General features: G+C 42.0%; 1 protein-coding gene across 2 annotated transcripts in view; it reads right to left on the bottom strand.

Annotated features, from left to right (window-relative positions):
- The window catches only part of uggt2 (UDP-glucose glycoprotein glucosyltransferase 2), a 374,691-nt gene that overhangs the window by 177,458 nt on the left and 173,466 nt on the right, over nucleotides 1–23,767 (bottom strand). For both annotated transcript variants that reach the window (XM_043691460.2, XM_043691456.2), the window contains exons 15-18: nucleotides 22,822–22,907; nucleotides 12,413–12,548; nucleotides 2,548–2,679; nucleotides 1,025–1,189 (exon numbers count right to left, since the gene is read on the bottom strand). In XM_043691460.2, the coding sequence (XP_043547395.2) occupies nucleotides 1,025–1,189; nucleotides 2,548–2,679; nucleotides 12,413–12,548; nucleotides 22,822–22,907 (519 nt within the window). The remainder of the gene's footprint in view (nucleotides 1–1,024; nucleotides 1,190–2,547; nucleotides 2,680–12,412; nucleotides 12,549–22,821; nucleotides 22,908–23,767) is intronic.

Genomic DNA, 23,767 nt, shown 5'->3' with positions numbered 1-23,767 from the left:
AGGGAATGAGCATTGCCACCAAGAAACAATCTAACCATCGTCCCTTGATATTCAATGGCGTTACTATCACAATACATTATGGTTTGCACCTGTTCAAGAAGGAGGCTTATCCCCACCTCCTCCAGACTAATTAGGAATGGTTAATAAATGTTAGATCAGCCCGTGACACTGGCATCTCATAAACGAATAAAAAAGAGCTGCCAAACCAAATCATTTCCAACATTCACAATGTATATCCCTGATTTCTCCAAATCTATCCCAATTTTCAAGAAATCCAATAAATTAATTAAGTATAACATGCTACTCCTGACACCTTGATGCTTAGCTTTCATTAGCTTCTGTTGCTTAAAATAATCCCTCACACAGTTCTTTTTCAATTTCAAAAAAGGTTAATGTGTCATTACGTTTTGCAGAGTTGTATACTTTATTGTTGGAACTTTTAAAAAATAGGAATAACCAGTATCCCTTATCCAATGAGTTCTGAAAACTAGCATTGACCTACGTCAAAATTCAAAATCAAAATTTAATAAGCTGCAACAATAACGGTATGAATCCAAGATCTTGCCCGTTTTGGATTACCAGACCCTTCTAGTACATTCCTCCTTTCAACGTTAGAAACTGAGTTTTGTCTTAAGACCATAAGACATAGGGGTGGAAGTAAGGCCATTTGGCCCATCGAGTCCACTCCGCCATTCAATCATGGCTGATGGGCATTTCAACTCCACTTATGGTCTTATGGTCAATAGGGTCATTTTCTTCTTGTCTTTAACAACCTTTTAAAAAATAAGTTTGAAAGAAAAAAATATTGTTCTTTTTCTTGAATCATGATTAAAGGGAGTCAATTGGAGAAACAAGGTCCATCCATTTGAGCAAAAATCACAACTAATATGGAATCTTGTGAACTGGAAGATAATTTTTGTTAAATACCTTAACCTTTTAATATTTGAGACAATTCAAATGATTAAAAAATGACAAACTATCAAATCTCATATTTCTGATGACTCACACAATATGTAAAACATACCATGAACACTGCCTTCTGAAAAAACCCTGCAGCATCCATTATCTTTTGAAGGATAATAGTTTCCAGCTCTTCAGAGTCCAAGTCATCTATGTTAAAGTGAATGCCATTAAAGACAGCCTGTGGTAGCGAACCCAAGCCAGTGGTTTTATAATAGCTTGCTCCTGCCTATTCAAATCAAAAATGAAACATTAATACAGGATTTATGCTAAATGAAAAAAAATCTATTCTTCAATGTATACACACGCCTGTAACACACGTTACTCAACTAAAAGTTAGCTTAATGCAGTGTACAGTGTACATTGTAAAACCATTGTAGCATCTTCCAAATTGATAAACACTTCCATCTAGAAGAACAAGGGTAGCAGTTATGTGGGAACACCACCACCTGTAAGTCACTCACCATCCTGACTTGGAGATATATCATTGTTCCTTCACTGTCTCTGAGTCAAGATCCTGGAACACTCTACCTAACAGCATTGTGGGTTTACCTTCACCAAATGGACTGCAGTGGTTCAAGAAGACAGCTCACACCATGTTCTCAAAGGCAATTAGGGGTGGGTAATGAATGTTGGCTTAGTCAGCAACATTCACATCCCATGAATGAATTTAAAAATTTCTATTTCAATACTACTTTATTAACTTTAACAAACATTGTAAATATGTTCAAATAGACGTCCCAAAATCACTTGTCTTCCTAGCACAGACTAAAAGTGCCAGATCCAATTTCTCTGCAGTATTTAGTTAATTGATCTTAGTTATAACGAGGGTATTGCAATGTCAGTCGCTTGGGCTATTGAGGGGAAAATGTGCAATGAAGAAAATAATTTGGTTTCTCCATTCATGCTTATAAACTAGGTGCTACTCCTGAAATATATAGGTGCATTAATGTCACGGAGAAAAGATTAAGCTCAGCTTTAAAACCTCTTAGGTTATTGACTTTTCTCTAGAGGTTCAACCATGTCTAGCTCTTGGACATATAGCTAAGACCAGCGACTCAGAAAATGATTTTTAAAAACTCAGGGAAGGGGGAAAAAAAGCCTTAATAATTATTGAAGGATGTACACAAAACCTTGCCAGAAAGTTAATGCATGCAAACAACATAGCGAGTGAGTTTTACTCTACTATTGAAAGTATTCTTTGAACTGTACAATTAGCTAAAGTTTAAACAAGTATAGCAAGGCATATAGCATCAGATTAATGCAATGAATTGCAATTAAAGTGTTTCTCTCCTTGACAATGTGATGATCTTGGGTTTTTGTAGCTGTGGTCAACAATAATGCAAAGTCTCAGTGTAATGGGACTCTTGGTTTCAAGTTTTGTATTTTTGGAGGCAAACCCTGACAGAAATAGAACCTTCAAATAACCGAAAGGGAAAGCGAACCTTCAGGTGTCTTTGAAAACTAAAATGCAAACAAAACTTGAGACTTACACTGCATATTAAAAAAAACATTGAGGCTTTTGTTTCATTCCAGCCTGTGGTTATAGATACATTACGAGAACTTAAAAGCATTTAGACCATTCACCTTCCTTTGGTCATCAAACTCAGAATCAACACCCAAGATATTCTGAACATCAACTCGTGGATACTTCTTTTTCATAAAACTGACCACATTTTCCACAGTAAGTGATTCCCCATCTTGAACTTGATTGAATATCTGCAAGAATAGAGAATAGATTTAGCTACCTAGAGCAATAATTAAAGTGCAGCTCATTAGACAGAACAACTCACAACAAAGAGATTAGAGAGCATGCTTTAATCTATCCCAAGATTTACCAGTTATTAACAGTCACACACTAAAATATCCTCAAACTCAGCTATTGATAGTGCAACTTAACCCAGGAGTAGCAAATTTGCTAATTTGAGAAGTATTCTTAAGACCATTTTTAGACCAATAACTTGACAGCAGATTATCCTAGATTGGGTACTGTGCAATGAGAAAGGATTAATTAACAATCTTGTTCTGCAGGGTCCATAACATTATAGAATTGTCCATTCAGATGAAGAGTGAAGACATTGAATTTGAAGCTAACTTGCTGAATCTAAGTAAGGCAAAGTATGAGTGTATGAGGTGTAGGTTGACAATGATATACTGGGGAATTTTATTAAAAGGATTGTCAACATCTAATATTTAAGGAACATGTGTATAAATTACAACAATGATGTTCTCCACTTGGCACAGATATATATTGGGAAAGGTGGCTCAACTATTGCTTACAAAAGAAATTGGAGATAGTATTAGATCCAAAGAGGAGACATATAAAATTGCCAAAAAAAGCAGCGAGCCTGAGGATTGGGAGCATTTCAGAATTCAGTAAAAGAGGTTAACCTACTTGATTAAAAGGATGATGCTGAACATGAGTAAAATGGCAGGCATCATACAAAGTGATAAACAAGCTTCTATAAATACGATTTATGGAAGGGTTGATGAAGGGCTTTTGCCCGAAACGTCGATTCTCCTGCTCCTCGGATGCTGCCTGACCTACTGTGCTTTTCCAGCATCACTCCAATCTAGACTCTGATCTCCAGCGTCTGCAGTCCTCACTTTCACCAAGCTTCTATAAATACTTGAAGAGAAAGAAATTTCTCAGATATATTAAGGAACCAAAGGTCTAGTTGAGATGGAGACTGTATTAGTTAGAAAAAAGATGCCAGAGAAATCAATGAGGTTAAAGGCTGACAAATTTTCAGGGTCTGATAATTTACATCCCAGACTATTAAAGGAAGTGGCCCAGGAAATACTGCATTCATCGATTGTTGTCTTCCAAATTTTATAGACTCTAGAGCAGTTCCTACATATTGGAGCATGGCAAATCTAACTCCACTATTTAAAAAGTGAGGGAGAGAGGAGGAAAGGAAAATTACAGATCAGTTCCCTTATACTGTAGTGCGGAAAATGCTGGAAGCTACTATAAAAAAATCCAATAGCAGAACATTTAAAAAGCCTTCATATGATTGGACAAAGCCAGCATGAACATATCAAAGGGAAATCATGCTTAATTAATCTACTGGAGTTTTTTTTGCGGATGTAAGGGAGAGCCAGTGAATGTGGTATGTTTGGAATTTAAGAAGGTTTTTGATAAATTCCCACATAAGACGCCAAGTAGGCAACATTAAAGCACTTGGGACTGTAGTAAAAATTGGAATGGATTAAGGATTGATTCACAGACCAAAAAAAGAGTGGGAGTACACAATTTGTGCGGTAGGTGGTGACTCAGTGGTTCCCCCAGCTACAAATGACTTCTCAATAACTGAGGGTTTACATATTAAAATGACTTACTTGGTAGCTCAACACGTATTCTGCACTCACTTGCATACTTGCCAAAGTCAAATCATATTGTCGTTCCTTTAATATCATTGTTGCCGAATCCTGGAACTCACTTTCTAACAGCACTGTGGATGTACCTTCACGTGAAATACCGCAGCAGTTTAAGAAGGCACTGTCTTCTACAGGGCAATTAGGCATTGGCATTAAATGCTGATCTCGCTAGAAATATCCACCGTGCATGAACAACTTGTTTTGAAAAGGAAATATATTGTGTGCAATTCTGGTCTCCTTCCTATCGGAAGGATGATGTGAAAACTGAAAGGGTTCAGAGTAGATTTACAAGGATGTTGCCAGGATTGGAGGATTTCAGCTATAGGGAGAGGTTGAAGTGGTGGAGGCTGGTACAATTGCAACATTTAAAAGGCATTTCGATGGGTATATGAATAGGAAGGGTTTGGAGGGATATGGGCCGGGTGCTGGCAGGTGGGACTAGATTGGGTTGGGATATCTGGTCGGCATGGACAGGTTGAACCGAAGGGTCTGTTTCCATGTTGAGCATCTCTATGACTCTATGACTATGGCTGTTTTCCCTGGAGCATCGGAGGCTGAGGGATGACCTTATAGAGGTTTATAAAATCATGAGGGGCATGGGTAGAATAAATAGACAATGTCTTTTCCCTGAGGTGGGGGAGTCCAGAACTACATGGCATATGTTTAGGCTGAGGGAGAAAGATATAAAAGAGACCAAAGGGGCAACCTTTTCATGCAGAGGGTGGTGCGTGTATGGAATGAGCTGCCAGAGGAAGTGGTGGAGGCTGGTACAATTGCAACGTTTAAAAGGCATTTGGATGGGTATATGAATAGGAAGGGTTTGGAGGGATATGGGCTGGGTGCTGGCAGGTGGGACTAGATTGGGTTCGGATATCTGGTTGGCATGGACAAGTTTGACCAAAGGATCAGTTTCCATGCTGTACATCTCTGTGACTCTATAATCATGTACTTTTAATTGAATTTTTTGCAGGGAGAAATATTATGGCACTTAACTTAAAACTTTCAGATATTCTTGGATGAAAATGCCACCTACTGAGCTGAACCCAAATAACATCTTTTAAAAAGCAGCCAAACATTCCCAATGGCTACAACTGTCCAAACAAAAGCTTCTAGTGACATCACCTGAAATCAACAGAACATATCCAATTTCAAAAGCAGAGTGCCTGTCAAACCATGGAAGGGATTGGGTGTGCAGATTTTTTTCAACTTTCAAAAGCAATTTTGATTAAGTCTTAACTGATGTCAGTTGATATAAATTATTGCACAAATCACATGAAGACATGAAGATGCGGCCATGAAACACATCCTCCTCTCTCCTCAACTATCAACATTCTGAAGGGATTGTTCCTTTAGTGACATTCTGGTCCACTCCTCCATAACCCCCAATGTTTCTTTACATCCCCATGGCACTTTCCATGCAATTGCAGCAGGTATAACATTTGCCATTCACTTCCTCTCCATCCAAGGCCCAAAAAACACCTTTAAGATAAAGTTAGCATTTTACTTGTACCTGTTTCAACTCAGTCTACTGCAACTGCTGCTTCCATTGTAATCTCATTTAAAATGGCGAGATCAAATGCAGATTGGGTGACCACTTTGTGCTACACCTCTATTCTGTCCGAAGCAATGACCCTGATCTCTCAATTGCTTGCCACTTCAATAAAACATCACCCTTATATTTCTGACCTGGACTGCAATGTTCCAACAAAGCGTGACATAAGTTTGAGAAACAATACCACATTTCCGCTTAGGGACTTTACAGCCTTGAGGTCTCAACACTGACTTCAATAATTTCAGAAACTGACCGCACTATGGTTGTTCTCCATTTTACTAACATTATCTCCCCATTCACAACTTTCCTAATGGCTACATGTTTGTGCCTTGTTTAATTTGCTCTTAGTAGAGAGGACCCATTCTTTCCCTATCATACACTAATGCACACCGCATTTTACATCATCTTTTCTCTTTCAACACTAGTAACAAACCTTTGATCTGGGTCTCTCCATCTGCTCCCTTGCTCCTCTTCTATTTCTGTCAAAGGTAGAATCAAAAACATTTTCCAAACCCTTTCAGTTCTGAAGAAGAATCATACATGACTCAAATGTTTCTGTCTCCACAGATATTGCCAGAGTTGCTGAGTTTCTACAGCATTCTCTGTGTTTGTTTCAGATTTCCAGCATAAGCAGTATTTTGTTTATACTCAAATCTTACAATAACAGTCTTCTGTGGCTACAAGAGAAGTTCAGAGACCAGGAATATTGCTGCAATTAACTTGCCTCCTGACTCCCCAAATCATGACCCCATCTATAAAATATTTCCTACTTGCCTGGATGAATGCAGCTCCAACAATGCTCAAGAAGCTTGACACCATCCAGAACAAAGCAGCCCATTTCACTGGCACTGTGTCTACAAACATTCATTCTCTCTCAGTCACTAACACTCAGTAACAGCAGTGTGTTCCATCTACAAGATGCAAAATACAAATTCACCAATGTTCCTCCAATCTATGTGGGTTTCCTCTGAGTGCTCCAGTTTCCTCCCACAGTCCAAAGATGTGTAGATTAGGTGAATTGGCCATGCTACATTGCCCATCGTGTTCAGGGATGTTTACATGAGGTGCATTAGTCAGGGGAAATGTAGATTAATAGGGTAGAGGAATGGGCCTGGGTAGGTTACGCTTTGGAGGGTCAGTATGGACTTGTTGGGCCAAATGGTCTGTTTTCACACTGTAGGGATTCTATGTATTCGATGTAAACCAACAACCACTACTATCTAGGAGGACAAGGGCAGCAGATACATAGGAAGACCACCACCTGCAAGTTTCCTGCCAAGTCACTCACCATTCTTGGACTTGGGAATTATATCACCATTCTTTCAGTGCCATTGGGTTGAATTTCCAGAACTCCCTCTCTAACAGTATTGTGGGTCTACCTACACCAAATGGAATGTAGCAATTCAAGAAGGTATTTCACCACTTCTGAAGTTAATCTAGGGCTTGGTAATAAGTGTTGGCCCATGCTATATCCCTTGAATAAAAAAAATTGACACAACCACAGAGAACAAATACTCAGTCTGAACAGTTTATGCCCTATTTGGGCTTCCTCCGATATTTTTCTCATTGATATCTTGCATCATAACCCTCCAATGCCTTCTCCCTCAGATACTTGTTAAGCTTATCCTTAAATGCACCAACCATTAACATCTTCTACGTGAGGAATAAGAGAATGATCAGGGAGAAGGTAGGGCTGATCAGGGATAGCGTGTGTGAAGTCTGAGCAGAGAAGGGAAGCCCGAAATGAGTCTTTTGCTTCGGTTTTCACTAAGGAATAGGACCTTGTTGTGAATGAGAACTTTGAGGAACTGGGATACAGGCTTGACCAGATCAAGTTTGATGAAGTTGATGTGCTGGAAATTTTGGAAAACATTAAGATTAATAAGTCCCCAGGGCCAGACAAGTTTATGAGGAGAAAGAAGGGCATGTGCCCGAAACGTCGAATCTTCTGTTCCCTAGATGCTGCCTGACCTGCTGTGCTGTTCCAGCAATAAAGTTTCAGACAAGTTTATCCTAGGCTGCTCAGGGAAGTGAGAAAGGAGGTTGCTAAGCTGCTGGCGATAATATTTGCCTCCTCACTCTCCACGGGAGTCATAGCAGAGGATTGGAAGGAGACGAATGGTGTTTCACTTTTCCAGAAGGCTATTATGGAAATCCCTGGCAATTACAGACCAGTCAGTCTTACATTTGTGGTCAGCAAAGTTTTGGAAAGAATTCTGAGGGACAGGATTTATGACTATTTGGCAAAGCATAGCATGATTAAAGGAGTCAGCATGGCTTTGTGAAGGTAAAAACAATGACTGCAGATGCTGGAAACCAGATTCTGGATCAGTGGTGCTGGAAGAGCACAGCAATTCAGGCAGCATCCGACGAGCAGCAAAATCGACGTTTCGGGCAAAAGCCCTTCATCAGGAATAAAGGCAGTGAGCCTGAAGCGTGGAGAGATAAGCTAGAGGAGGGTGGGGGTGGGGAGAAAGTAGCATAGAGTACAATAGGTGAGTGGGGGAGGAGATGAAGGTGATAGGTCAGGGAGGAGAGGGTGGAGTAGATAGGTGGAAAAGGAGCTAGGTAGGTCGGACAAGTCCGGACAGGTCAAGGGGACAATGCGGAGCTGGAAGTTTGAAACTAGGATGAGGTGGGGAAAGGGGAAATGAGGAAGCTGTTGAAGTCCACATTGATGCCCTGGGGTTGAAGGGTTCCGAGGCGGAAGATGAGGTGTTCTTCCTCCAGGCGTCTGGTGGTGAGGGAGCGGCAGTGGAGGAGGCCCAAGACCTCCATGTCCTCGGCAGAGTGGGAGGGGGAGTTGAAATGCTGGGCCACGGGCCGGTTTGGTTGATTGGTGCGGGTGTCTCGGAGATGTTCCCTAAAGCGCTCTGCTAGGAGGCGCCCAGTCTCCCCAATGTAGAGGAGACCGCATCGGGAGCAACAGATACAATAAATGATATTAGTGGATGTGCAGGTAAAACCTTGATGGATGTGGAAGGCTCCTTTAGGGCCTTGGATAGAGGTGAGGGAGGAGGTGTGGGCACAGGTTTTACAGTTCCTGGGAGGGTGGGTCGTAGGGGGGTGTGGACCTGACCAGGTAGTCACGGAGGGAACGGTCTTTGCGGAAGGCGGAAAGGGGTGGGGAGGGAAATATATCCCTGGTGGTGGGGTCTTTTTGGAGGTGGCGGAAATGTCGGCAGATGATTTGGTTTATGAGGAGGTTTGTAGGGTGGAAGGTGAGCACCAGGGGCGTTCTGTCCTTGTTACGGTTGGAGGGGTGGAGTCTGAGGGCGGAGGTGCGGGATGTGGACGAGATGCGTTGGAGGGCATCTTTAACCACGTGGGAAGGGAAATTGCGGTCTCTAAAGAAGGAGGCCATCTGGTGTGTTCTATGATGGAACTGGTCCTCCTGGGAGCAGATACGGCGGAGGCGGAGGAATTGGGAATACGGGATGGCATTTTTGCAAGAGATAGGGTGGGAAGAGGTGTAATCCAGGTAGGTGTGGGTTTGTAAAAAATGTCAGTGTCAAGTCGGTCGTCATTAATGGAGATGGAGAGGTCCAGGAAGGGGAGGGAGGTGTCAGAGATGGTCCAGGTAAATTTAAGGTCAGGGTGGAATGTGTTGGTGAAGTTGCTCAACCTCCTCGCGGGAGCACGAGGTGGCGCTAATGCAGTCATCAATGTAGCGGAGGAAGAGGTGGGGAGTGGTGCCGGTGTAATTACGGAAGATCAACTGTTCTACGTAGCCAACAAAGAGACAGGCATAGCTGGGGCCCATACGTGTGCCCATGGCTACCCCTTTGGTCTGGAGGAAGTGGGAGGATTCGAAGGAGAAATTGTTAAGGGTGAGGACCAGTTCAGCCAAACGAATGAGAGTGTCGGTGGAAGGGTACTGTTGGGGACATCTGGAGAGGAAAAAACGGAGGGCTTGGAGGCCCTGGTCATGGCGGATGGAGGTGTAGAGGGATTGGATATCGATGGTGAAGATGAGGCGTTGGGGGCCGGGGAAACGGAAGTCTTGGAGGAGGTGGAGGGCGTGGGTGGTGTCTCGAACGTATGTGGGGAGTTCCTGGACTAGGGGGGATAGGACAGTGTCGAGGTAGGTAGAGATGAGTTCAGTGGGGCAGGAGCATGGAATTGCTGTGCTCTTCCAGCACCACTGATCCAGAACATGGCTTTGTGAAGGGCAGGTCATGCCTCACAAATCTTATTGAGTTCTTTGAGGAGGTGACAAGACAGGTCGACAAAGATCGAACAGTAGAAGTGTTGTGTATAGACTTCAGCAAGGCATTTGATAAGGTTCCCAATGGTAGACTCATTTTATAAAGTCAGGAAGTATGAGATACAGGGAGATTTGGCTATCTGGATTCAGAAATGGTTGGCTGACAGAAGGCAGAGAGTGGTTGTAGGTGGAAGGTATTCTGCCTGGAGGTCAGTGTTGAGTGGGGTCCCGCAGGGTTCTGTTCTTGGGCCTCTGCTCTTTGCAGTTTTTATAAATGACTTGGAGAAGGAGATTGAGGGGTGGGTTAGTAAATTTGCAGATGACACAAAGGCCGGAGATGCCATTGATAGTATCGAGGGCTGTTGCAGGCTGCAGCGTGACATAGACAGGATGCAGAACTGAGCTGAGAAATGGCAGATGGAGTTCAACCTGGATGAATGCAAAGTGATGCATTTTGGAAGGTCAAACTCAAATGCTGAATATAGGATTAAAGACAGGATTCTTGGCAGTGTGGAGGAACAGAGAGATCTGCGTGTGCAAGTACATAGATCCCTCAAAGTTACTACCCAAGTGGATAGGGTTACTAAGAAAGCATTTGATGTTTTGGCTTTCATTAACAGGGGGACCGAGTTTAAGAGCTGCAAGGTTTTGCTACAGCTCTACAAGTCCCTGGTGAGACCACACTTGGAATATTGTGTCCAGCTCTGGTCGCCCTACTATACGAAAGATACAGAGACTTTGGAGAGGGTGCAAAGTAGGTTTACTGGGATGCTGTCGGGACTGGAGGGTTTGCCTTATGAAGAAAAGTTGAATAAGCTTGGACTTTTCTCTCTGGAGAGAAAGAGGAAGAGAGGAGACCTGATTGACATATACAAGATAATGAGAGGAATAGATAGAGTCAATAGCCAGAGACTTTTCCCCAGGGCAGGATTGACTGGTACGAGGGGCCATAGTTTTAAAATGTTAGGAGAAAGGTATAGAGGAGACGTCAGAGGTAGGCTCTTTACGCAGAGAGTTGTGAATGCATGGAATGCGTTGCCAGCGTTGGTGGTGGAAGCAAAATCATTAGGGACATTTAAGCGACTGCTGGACATGCACATGGATAGCAGTGAGTTAAGGGGTGTGTAGTTTAAGTTATTATATTTTACATTAGGATTAAACCTTGGCACAACGTTGTGGGCCAAAGGGCCTGTTCTGTGCTGTACTTTTCTATGTTTTATGTTCTACCAATCCCCACAGCAACAAGTTCCGTATCGCACCAATCTCTGCGTAAAGATGCTTCTTTTGAATTTCCAGTTGAATTGCTTGGTGACTGAATTATTTCGATGGTTATGCTCTTCCTCACAAGTGAAAACATTCTATCTCTACTCTTGGAAAACTTCTCAGAACTTTAAAGACCTCTATTAGGATACCAATCAGCTTTCTCCTTTCTAGATAAAAGGGAAGCAGCCTGTTAACCCTTTCCTGATGTTTAAACCCAAATGGCTCAAGTATTCTCTTTCTCCGCCCCTGTCCTGCGTGTCTACATTTTTTTTATATTATGTGACCAGAATGGCCACGGTATCTAATATGACTAAGTATAAGTCTAAGACTCATTTCTACAAAGTAATTGGTGACCAACCGATTTTTTCTACCAAAATGTAGACCTCACGTTAGCTGTGTTGAACTTCATTTGCAAATTAATTGCCCATAAATAACGACAGAATTCAGAATTTTAAACTACATTATATTTATACAACATGGCCCACTGATCCCTTTTAATTAAAAGTCAGTAGTGCAATGTTCACATTCACCACCCTAAACTGGAGTGAATTCTCTGCTTGTTGTTGAAATGGTTACATTTCTACTGTAATCACTGGTGACATGCAAGTTAATGCATTGCCTGAGCCATGAAGACAACAATTGTCGGGCCTCCATCTCGGATGCAATGAAACAGGAGATTGACTAATAGATATTTTTAAAGATGGGAGAGTTGGGTGAATGAGCCAGTAATAAGGAAAACTGAACATCAGACTACGTAGCAGTACTGAACATATTAGCAAGTATCATGAAAATCTTACAAAGTCAATGGTTAAATCATAATCAATGAATGGAAGGTGTGCAGCACTGGACATCCCATGATAAGAATGACACAAAGCAAACAAAAAGTGAATCAGGTAGAACGATCAGTTCACTCTATTCAGGGAAGTGGGGTAATAGAAAACCTGATAACCATTTCCAAGTAATCAATCCTATCATTTCTGCGGTATTCAACAAAACCCAGGTCCAACCAACGATTACAATTTATACCAATGAATTCTCTACATACTCACTGCCACTATTGAAGAAAAGGCATGCGAAAGTTCCGAATCTTCGGCTATGAAATTAAAGACTCTCAGAAGAGCAACGCCTGCATCTAGATTGCCATCAATCTCTTCATCAGCATTCACAACAAAAATGAAACCAATTCTAGCAGAGTTAAAGGAAAAGAAAACATTAGAGTTCTCATTAGAATACATTTTCACAGATTTACTTAAATACAGGATTGACATGTATTTTCAAAGGCAAGGACAGATTAGGGATTGTCAACACGGCTTTGTGCATGAGAAATTATGTCTCAGTAACATGATTGTGTTTTTTGAAGAAGTAATGAAGAGGAGTGATGAGGGCAGAGTGGTGGATGTGATCTATATGAACTTCGTTAAAAATCACACAACACCAGGTTGTAGTCCAACAGGTTTAATTGGAAACGCACTAGCTTTCGGAGCGACGATCCTTCATCAGGTGGTAGTCGCTCCGAAAGCTAGTGTGCTTCCAATTAAACCTGTTGGACTATAACCTGGTGTTGTGTGTTTTTTAACTTTGTACACCCCAGTCCAACACCGGCATCTCCAAATCACATATGGACTTCAGTAAGGTGTTCAACAAAATTCATCATGGTAGATTGATTAGCAAGGTTAGATCACATGGAATACAGGGACAACCAGCCATTTGAGCTCAGGACTGGCCCGAAGGTAGAAGATAAAGGATGGTGGTGGAGGACTGCCTTTTTGACTGGAGGCTTGTAACCAGCAGTGTGCCACAAGGGTCAGTGCTGGGTCCACTGCTTTTGTCATTTATATAAATGATTTGGATGTGAACAAAAGGAGGCATGGTTAGTAAGTTTCCAGATGACACGAAAATCGAAGGTGCAGTGGACAGTGAGCAAGGTTACCTCAGAGTACAATGGGATCTTGATCAGATGGGCCAATGGGCTGAGAAGTGGCACATGAAGTTCAATTGAGATAAATGTGAGACGCTGCATTTTGGAAAGGCAAATCAGGGCAGGACTTATACACTTAATGTTAAGATCTTGGGAGTGTTGCTCAGCAAAGAGACCTTGGAGTGCAGTTTCAAAGTTCCTTGAAAGTGGAGGCACAGGTAGACAGGATAGCAAAGAAGGCGTTTGATATGCTTGCTTTCATTGGTATTGAGTAAAGGAGTTGGGAGGTTATGTTGTGGAGGCACAGGACATTGGTTAGGCCATTTTAGGAATACTGCATTCAATTCTGGTCCCCCTGCTGTAGGAAGGATGTTGTGAAGCTTGAAAGGGTTCAGAAAAGATTTACAAGGATGTTGCCAGGGTTGGAAGGTTCAAGCTAGAAAGAGGCTGCATTGGCTGTGGCTATTTTTCCTACAGCATTGGAGGCTGAGGGGTGACCTTATTGAGATTTATAAAATCATAAGGGGCACTGATAAGACAAGGACTTTTCCCCGGGGGGGGGGGGGGGGAAGAGTTCAGAACTAGAGGACGTAGGTTTAAGGTGAGAGGGGAAAGATTTAAAAGGCACCCAAGGGGCAACCTTTTCACACAAAGGGTGGTGCATGGATGGAATGAACTGCCAGAGGAAGTGGTGGACACTGGTACAATTACAACATTTAAAAGGCATCTGGATGCTTATAGGAATTTAGGAAACCTGGTCGGCATAGACAAGTTGGACCAAAGGATCTATTTCCATGCTGTACAGCTCTTTGACTCTGTGACTGATATTTTTTATCCAATTACAAAGGTTTATGTAGATTTCACATTTTCAGGTGCTCATAGGATTAATTTTACAAAACACATTTAACAGATCATGTGGAATCCTAGTTCCTCACATAGAAGCCTAGAAGAAATGAATGTGTAAGAAACCAACAGAGTTCAGCAACCAAGAATGGAGGAGGTAAAAAAGGGAAGTCAGCACCAATTGCTCAGATCAGCTCACCAACCTGGTCTTCACTGGAGCTATGGTTAACAAAATCACAAGTTATGACTGAGGTCTTATAATTAGTGCCTGGCAGATACCACTCAAGATCTTTTTTTTAGCTTATCTGTATGTCAATGCATAGAGGTCCCAAATGATGTGTGGTGAGGATAGGGGAGACAGCTTTCATTTGAGTTCACATGTGACAGGAATACATCAATCAACCCATTCACAGGAATGAAGGGAACCATGATTGGAGGGGACAGGATGTGTAACAACCATAATACAAAGTTCACTTCTCCAATTTGCAGCATTACAGCCCATGAATCAATTTAGCAATTAACAAATTTATTTAAAACATCACTGACAAATTTTACGCAACAACTTGATATGCAGTGAATATTGTGATTCAGTTGCAACCAATAAGTCCTTTTCATAAGAAGGGGTTCACAAGCGTTTTTGTCAAAACCAAAGAAAAGCTAGACTGCCTCATTTGCCTCCAAGTGCGATCTAGTGAAAGCATGAAGGCAAATACATTTAAGTAAAACATGAAGACCATCAACAAAAATTATTTCAGGAGAGCAAAAAGGGGGCATCAGATAGCTTTGCCTGAGATTAGGGTGAATCTGAAGAGTTTCTTTAAGTATGCTAAAGGAAAAAGAATAACTAGAGAAAGAAAAAAAGACCACTCAACGACCAAAGTGGACATGAATGTGGGGAACTGCAGGAGATTGGCAAGGGTCCTCCATGAATATTTCTTGTCTGTGTTTGCTGTGGAGAAAGACATGAAGATTTGGGAACTTGGGAATGTTAGTGGTGATATCTTGGGGACAATCATTACCACAGTAGAGGAGGTTTTGGATGGAGTAGAATGTATGAAGGTGGATAAATCTCTTGGTCCTGATAAGATATTTTTGCATCATTGTTAGCTGCGGGTGAGATTTCAGAAGACTGGAGGATAGTGAATGTTGTGCCCTTATTCAAGAAGGGCTGCAAAGAAATACCTGGGAGGTACAGGGCAATAAGCTCATGGCATGATTCATGGGGAGTAATGGAAAAACCAAACATGAGGCTAGATGAAGTATTGCAGTGGGTCACATCAATTGTAAACTACATCCTACCCCACCCTTTATGAGCAAGACCGTTTACAAACCAGTGTGAAGACATGGCATTTGATCATACTGAAGTCCATTTTGAACTGAGGGATAAGCTGCTTGTATTTAACAATGAACTGTAAAGCAACAAAATTTGTTGAAATGCTATAACCAAGAAAAGGTTTTCTTCCTTGTTTTCTTCAAAAAGATTTCATGGGATGTTGGTGCTGCTGGCTATGCCAACATTTATTGCTATTTCTTAGTTGCTCTTGTAGTGATTGGAACAAGGGGCAGGTGGATTTCATTGACTGAAATCCTTGATTGGGGCTGATAATCTAGGCCAACCAGGGAGTCCTTGCTGACAGATTCACACAGCACTGCCCTTTGATGTGAAGGGCAGTGCTTGTCACTGGCCACCCGGGTGTTTTCCTATCTTCCTGGTGGTGGAATTTGAATAAAGATTGGTGCACTTTGTGTCTTTCACTGTGTCTCACACCTGCACACACACACCATGGGTGGAAAAAATAAATAAATAAATAAATAAATAAGTAAACAGGAGCTTCCCTCCAAAAAAAAAATAAAAATAAACAGGAGATTAAGGGCAGTGTTTGTCACTGGCCACTTGAGTGTTTGCGCGTGCAAGGACTAAAAAATAAAAAAAATAAAAAATAAACAGGAGATTCACACAGCACTGCCCTTTGATGTGAAGGGCAGTGTTTGTCACTGGCCACCCGGGTGTTTTCCTATCTTCCAGGTGGTGGAAATTGAATAAAGATTCGTGCACTTTGTGTCTTTCACTGTGTCTCACACCTGCACACACACACCATGGGTGCTGGGGAAATAATAAACACTACCGCACTTAGGCGGTGGTGTGGGGGTTAACAAAAGAAAAAAAAAATAAACAGGAGTGTAACAAAAAAGAAAAAATAAGGAGTGTTCCAACTCTATTAAAAAAAAAGAAAAAAAGAGAGAAAAAATATAAACAGGAGATTCACACAGCACTGCCCTTTGATGTGAAGGGCAGTGTTTGTCACTGGCCACCCGGGTGTTTTCCTATCTTCCTGGTGGTGGAAATTGAATAAAAAATTTGTGCACTTTGTGTTCTTCACTGTGTAGAAAAAAAAAGAAAAAAAAAAATTAAACAGGAGATTCACACAGCACTGCCCTTTGATGTGAAGGGCAGTGTTTGTCACTGGCCACCCGGGTGTTTTCCTATCTTCCTGGTGGAAATTGAATAAAGATTCGTGCACTTTGTGTCTTTCACTGTGTCTCACACCTGCGCACACACACCATGGGTGCTGGGGATAAAATAAGCACTACCGCACTTAGGTGGTAGTGTGGGGGTATATAAAAAAATAAACAGGAGATTCAGAGACTTTCCTCATTCTAGGGACTGCTCTGAACTCATGTGCTGTGTGCATGTGAATAAATGGTGACTTGCTGATGGGATACTGGCCTCTGTGCAGTTATTTCAGTGACAATGAGAGGAAACAGTATGCTTCTGAAGAATATTCACTTGCAAACAAATATCTTTGTGTTGAGGTAAGCATTTCAGGTATCATGTCTTTATTTGGGAAACCTGACTTGATTGATCCTGCTGTCAAAGACTGGGCCCAGTGTGTGAAAATATTTTTTTTTCTGGGCAAATGACATTGGGGCAGATGAAAAGCAATGAGTAATTCTTCTAATGGCTTGTAGTCCCCAGCATGTTCAGTTATTAGGAGCCTAACTTTCACTGAGGCACCAGATACTAAAACATCTCAAAGAGTTGATTTAACTTAGTTGAGGAATATTAAGACACCAACCTCTTCTAATTCTGAGGTTCTACTGGTTTTATTTGGCTGTTTAAGAACCAGGGCAATCTGTATTGGGATTTTTGACAAGGTTAAGATGACTGGCAAAGGCATGTGATTTTGGATTAACCCTGAATGAGATGCTGAGACCAGTTGGTATGTGGGATTAATGATGTAACCATGCAAAAGTCTCTATTAGCTGAAGCTCAACTAGACTTGAACAGGCACTGCAATTACCTTTATCATTAGAAAATGCAGCATGTGAGCTATAGGACATCCCAATGGAAGTGGACACCCTCACCTGTCTGACTGAGCTTGGGGCACACCACATGACTGTAGACAATCACAGAGCCTCATGCAGGGGGACCCAAGGTCAGCCCACGGTTGTGCTGCCTATAGCTTCTGGTCAAATACAGCAGTGGGCCCTTATTCTCAGTGTGTATAATTAGAAGTTGGAACATCATTTACCAGAGGAATTAAGTATTTTCAAAGGTCAGATGGCATTCAGCATCTTTGGACAGCTCTATATCATTCATCATCCCATGGTCTAGTGAAAAGAGTAGTCCAAACGTTCAAGGCAGGCTTAAAGAAACAGCCTATAGCTTCAATCAATACCCAGTATGCCAAGTAGCAAATGTGAGTGCCTTGAACTGCCTCCCACTGGCAGATACACCACCAGTGGTGCCTCTCTTAGAGTCTGTTTTGGGTTAAACTTTCTGGTTTAAACCCTTCCAGTCACTACTGACAATATCCGGTTATGGACACAAAAAGATCCTGTGCTGACAAAACTAAACAGCTGGTGGTGATGGGAGAAACAAGGGGGCCAACACAATGAGGATTGACACCTTCTGGACCTGGTCAGACCAGATCACTAAAGAGAATGTATTGCTACTATGGGTAGCAAGCGTGATTGTCCTGAGTAAAGGTCACTGCCATATACTGGCTGAACTCCACCAGGGTCATTCAGAGGTTTCCAAAATAAGGATGTTGGCTAGAAGTTATGTCAGGTGGAAGGATTGGATAACAAAATAACTGAGTTGGTGGGGCAGTGCCCAGAGTGTCAACAAGGACAAAAATTACCAACAGTGCCCCACATTCATGGGAATGGCCAGGTAAACCCTGGACTTGGTTATATGTCGACTATACCAGTCCTTTCCTGGGCTCAATTTTCTTGGGACCCATGCAGACCAGTTCCATGGCTTCTATACCAAACTTCATCCCCTGAAGTAAACTGTGTCTCTTGCTTAAGGGAGGCACTTGGCCAGCATTGGTGTTCCTGCTGCTGTTTCCACCCCCCACTCAGGTCCGGAACATTAGATTTAACATTAGATTTAACAAGGCTGTGAAGTCTTGTCCCCGTCAGCAACTCTGCTGGAGTTATCCCTGTAGTTGCATGAGGGGTGGCCCCATAATTAAACAGGAACTGGGACAGTTTAGTATTAAGTAAAGCTGTCTGCTGTTTTTTCTTTCAAGCCTGCCTTCAACATTTGGTCTGCTCTTTCTGCCAGACATTCTGAATACCCATTCCAAGTGGTTAGATTTGCATAGGCTTCAAGTTTGGTGTAAAGATTTGTAGTTCAGGTGCCGGTTATTGTGGTTATGGATATGATTGCTGAGCTGGGAAGTTGACTTGCAGACATTTCGTCCCCTGTCTAGGTGACTTCCTCAATGCTTTGGAGCCTCCTGTGAAGTGCTGCTGTACTGTGTCTTCTGGAATTTAGTTGATTCTGATTCAGCTGCTTGTGGTTGCCGATTCTGGCTGCTCATTGTAATGGCCAACATATTGGGTCCAGGTCAACGTGCTTTATTGATAGAGTCCATGGCTGAGTGTCATCCTTCTCGGAATTATCTGGCCGTCCTCTGTTTAGATTTCCTATAACTGTAGTGTTGTCCCAGTCAAATTTGTGGTCCCTGTCATCTGTGTGTATGGCTATGGTCCCTGTCATCTGTGTGTATGGTCATGGCATTTAGCAGTGTTCGTGGATACGGATATGGATTGTTAGTTGCCTGTCTGTTTGCCCGATAGTGTTTCATGCAGTCTTTGCATGGAATCTTGTAAATTACATTAGTCTTGCACATGATGGGTATTGGATCTTTTGTCCTAGCCTCACTAGAATGTACGATCAGAACTGACTGACTAACCGAAGAGACACAGCAAATACTGAGAGAAACTATTGTACACTTACTAACAAAGAAAAAAAAATAAAACCTCAACAGCAAAGAGAGAAGCCCTAACAGCACTCAAATGACAAGAACATAATCATAGTACCAGCGGACAAGGGCAGAATGACAATTATCATGGACAAGATGAAATATATTCAAAGCAGAACCTACTTGCAGATACCAACACCTACCTACAGAGAAAGTTTGACCCCACGCCACAGCTAACCAGTAGAATAAACAACATGCTATGGGACCTTCAATAAACCAGACTAATAACCAGGAGTGACCTACAAAGGATGAAACCAGAAAGCAACAACACTCCAAAAGTTTACAAATTACCCAAAGTACATAAACCAGATATACCACTCAGACCCACTGTAACACTGCCAGGAATGCCATTGCATAAACTGGCAAAAGAACAAAACTAAAACATCTTATTAGTGGAACCAAACACTCTGTACAATCATCACAGAAATTCCTAGACAATATCAAGAACATAAGCATGGATAAGGATGAAGCAATGGTCTCATTTGATTTAATGGCACTGTTCACTTCAATTTACAAAAGTCAGGCAACAACGCAAAGTGGCTGAGCAGAAGCTGAGAGCCACATTCAGTGCCCATGGGCGTAGCCTCAACCCGGGACCTTGGGTTCATGTCACACTACAGGAGACCCCACTGCACTACAGACAGACACTCCTACAGACCCTCTCTCATATGCTCACACATGCACCCTCTCACAAACTTATAGCCCTTTACACTCATGCTCACACGCACACAAACTCTCACTCTCTCACAGACACTCATATCCCTCCCCCACCTCTCACCACCACACCCACCTCCCCCCCACACATACACACGCACACACACGTGCATGCATTCATGTAAGTTTGTGGGGTGAATTTGTATTTGCAGAATTACATTTTGTTTTGCTCAAAAACTGCATGAACCCATATAAGATTCTGTAAATTTTTTTTACATTCGAATCAGACTGAACATTGGGACACTGACAGTCTCACACAGGGCACCTCACACATTCAATGCATTATCTGGGCCAATATGGCACCTATTGTTAAAGTTCACTTGAGAATGTAACTTTCAGAAAGTTCTGGAATTTACATATGAAAGAACTAAAACCAACATGGTCATTCTGAAAGATGAGAGACTTAAACTATACAGGTATTTTTCAATATATAATTTTAGTTACATCACACTGTAAACCTTTGCTATAAATTCTGTGTCTTACGATCTTATACTCCACAACCACCTGAAGAAGTAGCGCCCTGAAAGCTAGCGCTTCCAAATAAACCTGTTGGACTATAACTTGGGGTTGTGATTTTTAACTGTGGACAAAACTCTAACCTGGGAGACAACGGCCAAACTCCTGGATGAGAAGAACAGACAACACAATGGGGAACCTATTAACAATGACTGCATACTCAAACTACTAAACCTGTGCTTGACAACACACTTCACATTGGACAACCAAATACATGAACAGATCACTCGAACACCAAGTGATCTTATAGCAGAAGCAGTGATGCAAAGATTGGAACAAACTGCCCTACCCCAAATCCAACCTAAACTCTGGATCAGATACATAGCTGACACTTTTGTTATCATTAAGAAGAGAACAGAATCGAGAACACACACAGAATCAACAACACCATACTCACAGGGATCATATTTACAAGAAAGGAGGAAACCAACAGAATCACAGAATTTCTTCAGTGTGGAAACAGGCCATTCATTCCAACAAGTCCACACTAACCCTCCAAAGTGTATCCCATCCAGACCCATTCCCCTACCCTATTACTCTACATTTCCCCTGTCTCATACACCTAGCCTACACATTCCTGAATACAATGGGCAATTTAGCACAGCCAATTCACCTAACCTGCACATCTTTTGGATTCCCATTCCTGAATGTGATGGTACAAAGAACACAGAACTGTAAATGCACCACAAAAGTGTACAGGAAAGCCACACTAACCAGGTCCTGAATTACAACAGTAACCACCCAAACACACAAGAGAAGCTGCATAAGAACCCTGTTCAAAAGGGCTACAACACACTGCAGTATTCACAACTTGCAAAGAGAAAAAGAACACACCTCTACAGAGTCTATGCCAAGGATAGATATCCCTGCAACTTCATCCGCCGATGCCTCACAGACAGACAATGTGACGAGGACATGCCACAACCTAACTCACTCAATATGCTACCTTGTATAAAAATAGTGTCTGAACTGACAGCCAGACTTCTCTGTCCACTGGGATTCATGACAGCCCATAAACAGACAGCCACACTCAGACAACAACTCACCAGCAAAAAAAAACCCTATACCCATCACATGCAAGTCTAACGTAATTTATAAGATTCCATGCAAAGACAGCAAGAAACACTATCCGGCAAACAGGCAGACAACTAACAATCTGCATCCAGGAACACCAACTAGCTACTAAATGCCATAACCAGCTGTCTCTAGTAGCCACACACACAGATGACAGGGACCACAAATTTGACTGGGAGGACACAACCATCATAGGACAAGCTAAACATAAGAAAGGCAGAGAATTCCTAGAAGCCTGGCTCTCATCCACAGACTCTATCAACAAGCACATTGACCTGAACCCAATATAATGGCCACTACAACGAGCAACCTGAAGTAGCAGAAATGGAACCAAATAAATTCCAGAAGACACAGTACAGCAGTGCTTTACAGGAGGCTCCAAAGCACTGCAGATGTCACCTAGACAGGGGATGAAACATGTGCAAATTAATTTCCCAGCTCAGCGAACATGCACAGACTTAATTCGGCAAACTCAGGGATAGCGACTAAAAAACTGTGAGCATTCTTCACGACACAGACTCCCAGAAGTATTGGTCACGGACAATGGGATGTCATTTACCAGCAGGGAGTTTGAGTATTTCCAAAAGTTGAATGGCAATCGGCATGTTCAGACAGTGTCATACCATTCATTGTCAAATGATCAAGGGCCAGATGGATCTCACTGACTGAGATCCTTGAGTAGGATTGTTACCTGCACCAATCAGGGGAGCCGTGGCTGACAGGAACAGGAGATCCGGAAAATCTCCTTATTCAAAGGACTGTCTGTGAGCTGACTGGTCAGAGCCCAAGTCCTGTGCATGGGTAAATAAAGAGTGACTTGGTGACAGGATACTGGCCTCTGTGCAGTTATTTCACCCTTGCTGGTGAGCTGCCTTCTTGAACTGCAGTAGACGTGTGTTGTAGGAGCACACTGGGCAGGCAGTTCATTTCTATGACCAAGAAATGGAATGTTTTCAAATACAAAAATTGTACAATTACTGGGTTTTGTCTCTTTTCATTGATACAAGGCAATAAATCTTTAAAATGTTTCTTAATCTATTCACTAAGTTTACATTAAAAGATTACATTAACAAATAAATCATAATAACAGATACTGCACATTAAACTAATCCAGTACCTGAGAGGAATATTGTGTTGATAGAACAACTCAGCCAGTTTTATCAATTGAACTGCTTCTTCCTGGGCAGGATCAATAAACATGACCTGTGGCCGAAAAAGTTAACAATAACATTAACATTTAAAAAATACTAAGGAACATATCTTTGAGTTTATATCAGAACCAAGTAAGCTTGTTCCCAAAACCATACAAATTTTAATACATAGTATGAAAATGATTAATCACTGAAACATCAAATAATTTCACCATAACAGATTGTTTTATAAGATAGAGGATGAGATGTGTTTAATGATTGAGCTGTGCTGAGCTCCATCTAGACTAGTAATGCCACACCCTCTGTGTGGAGAATCAGTTGGAGTCTGGCACAATCTTCTGATGGAGACATAGGAGACAGGTTAGCAAGGTTAGATCTCATGGAATACAGGGAGAACTAGCCATTTGGATACAGAACTGGCTCAAAGGTAGAAGACAGAGGGTGGTGGTGGAGGGTTGTTTTTCAGACTGGAGGCCTGTGACAAGTGGAGTGCCACAAGGATCGGTGCTGGCTTTTTGTCATTTACTTAAATATTTGGATGTGAGCATAAGAGGTACAATTAGTAAGTTTGCAGATGACACCAAAATTGGAGGTGTAGTGGACAGCGAAGAGGGTTACCTCAGTTTACAACAGGATCTGGACCAGATGGACCAATGGGCTGAGAAGTGGCAGATGGAGTTTAATTCAGATAAATGCGAGGTGCTGCATTTTGGGAAAGCAAATCTTAGCAGGACTTATACACTTAATGGTAAGGTCCGAGGGAGTGTTGCTGAACAAAGAGACCTTGGAGTGCAGGTTCATAGCTCCTTGAAAGTGGAGTCCCAGGTAGATAAAATAGTGAAGAAGGCGTTTGGTATGCTGTCCTTTATTAGTCAGAGTATCGAGTACAGGAGTTGGGAGGTCATGTTACGG

The sequence above is a fragment of the Chiloscyllium plagiosum genome, unplaced genomic scaffold, assembly GCF_037043375.1.
Source record: "Chiloscyllium plagiosum isolate Xiang-an unplaced genomic scaffold, Cpla_swu_hap1 HiC_scaffold_6, whole genome shotgun sequence".
In the NCBI taxonomy this organism is placed as follows: domain Eukaryota; kingdom Metazoa; phylum Chordata; class Chondrichthyes; order Orectolobiformes; family Hemiscylliidae; genus Chiloscyllium; species Chiloscyllium plagiosum.
This window is presented reverse-complemented; position numbering and strand designations above follow the sequence as displayed.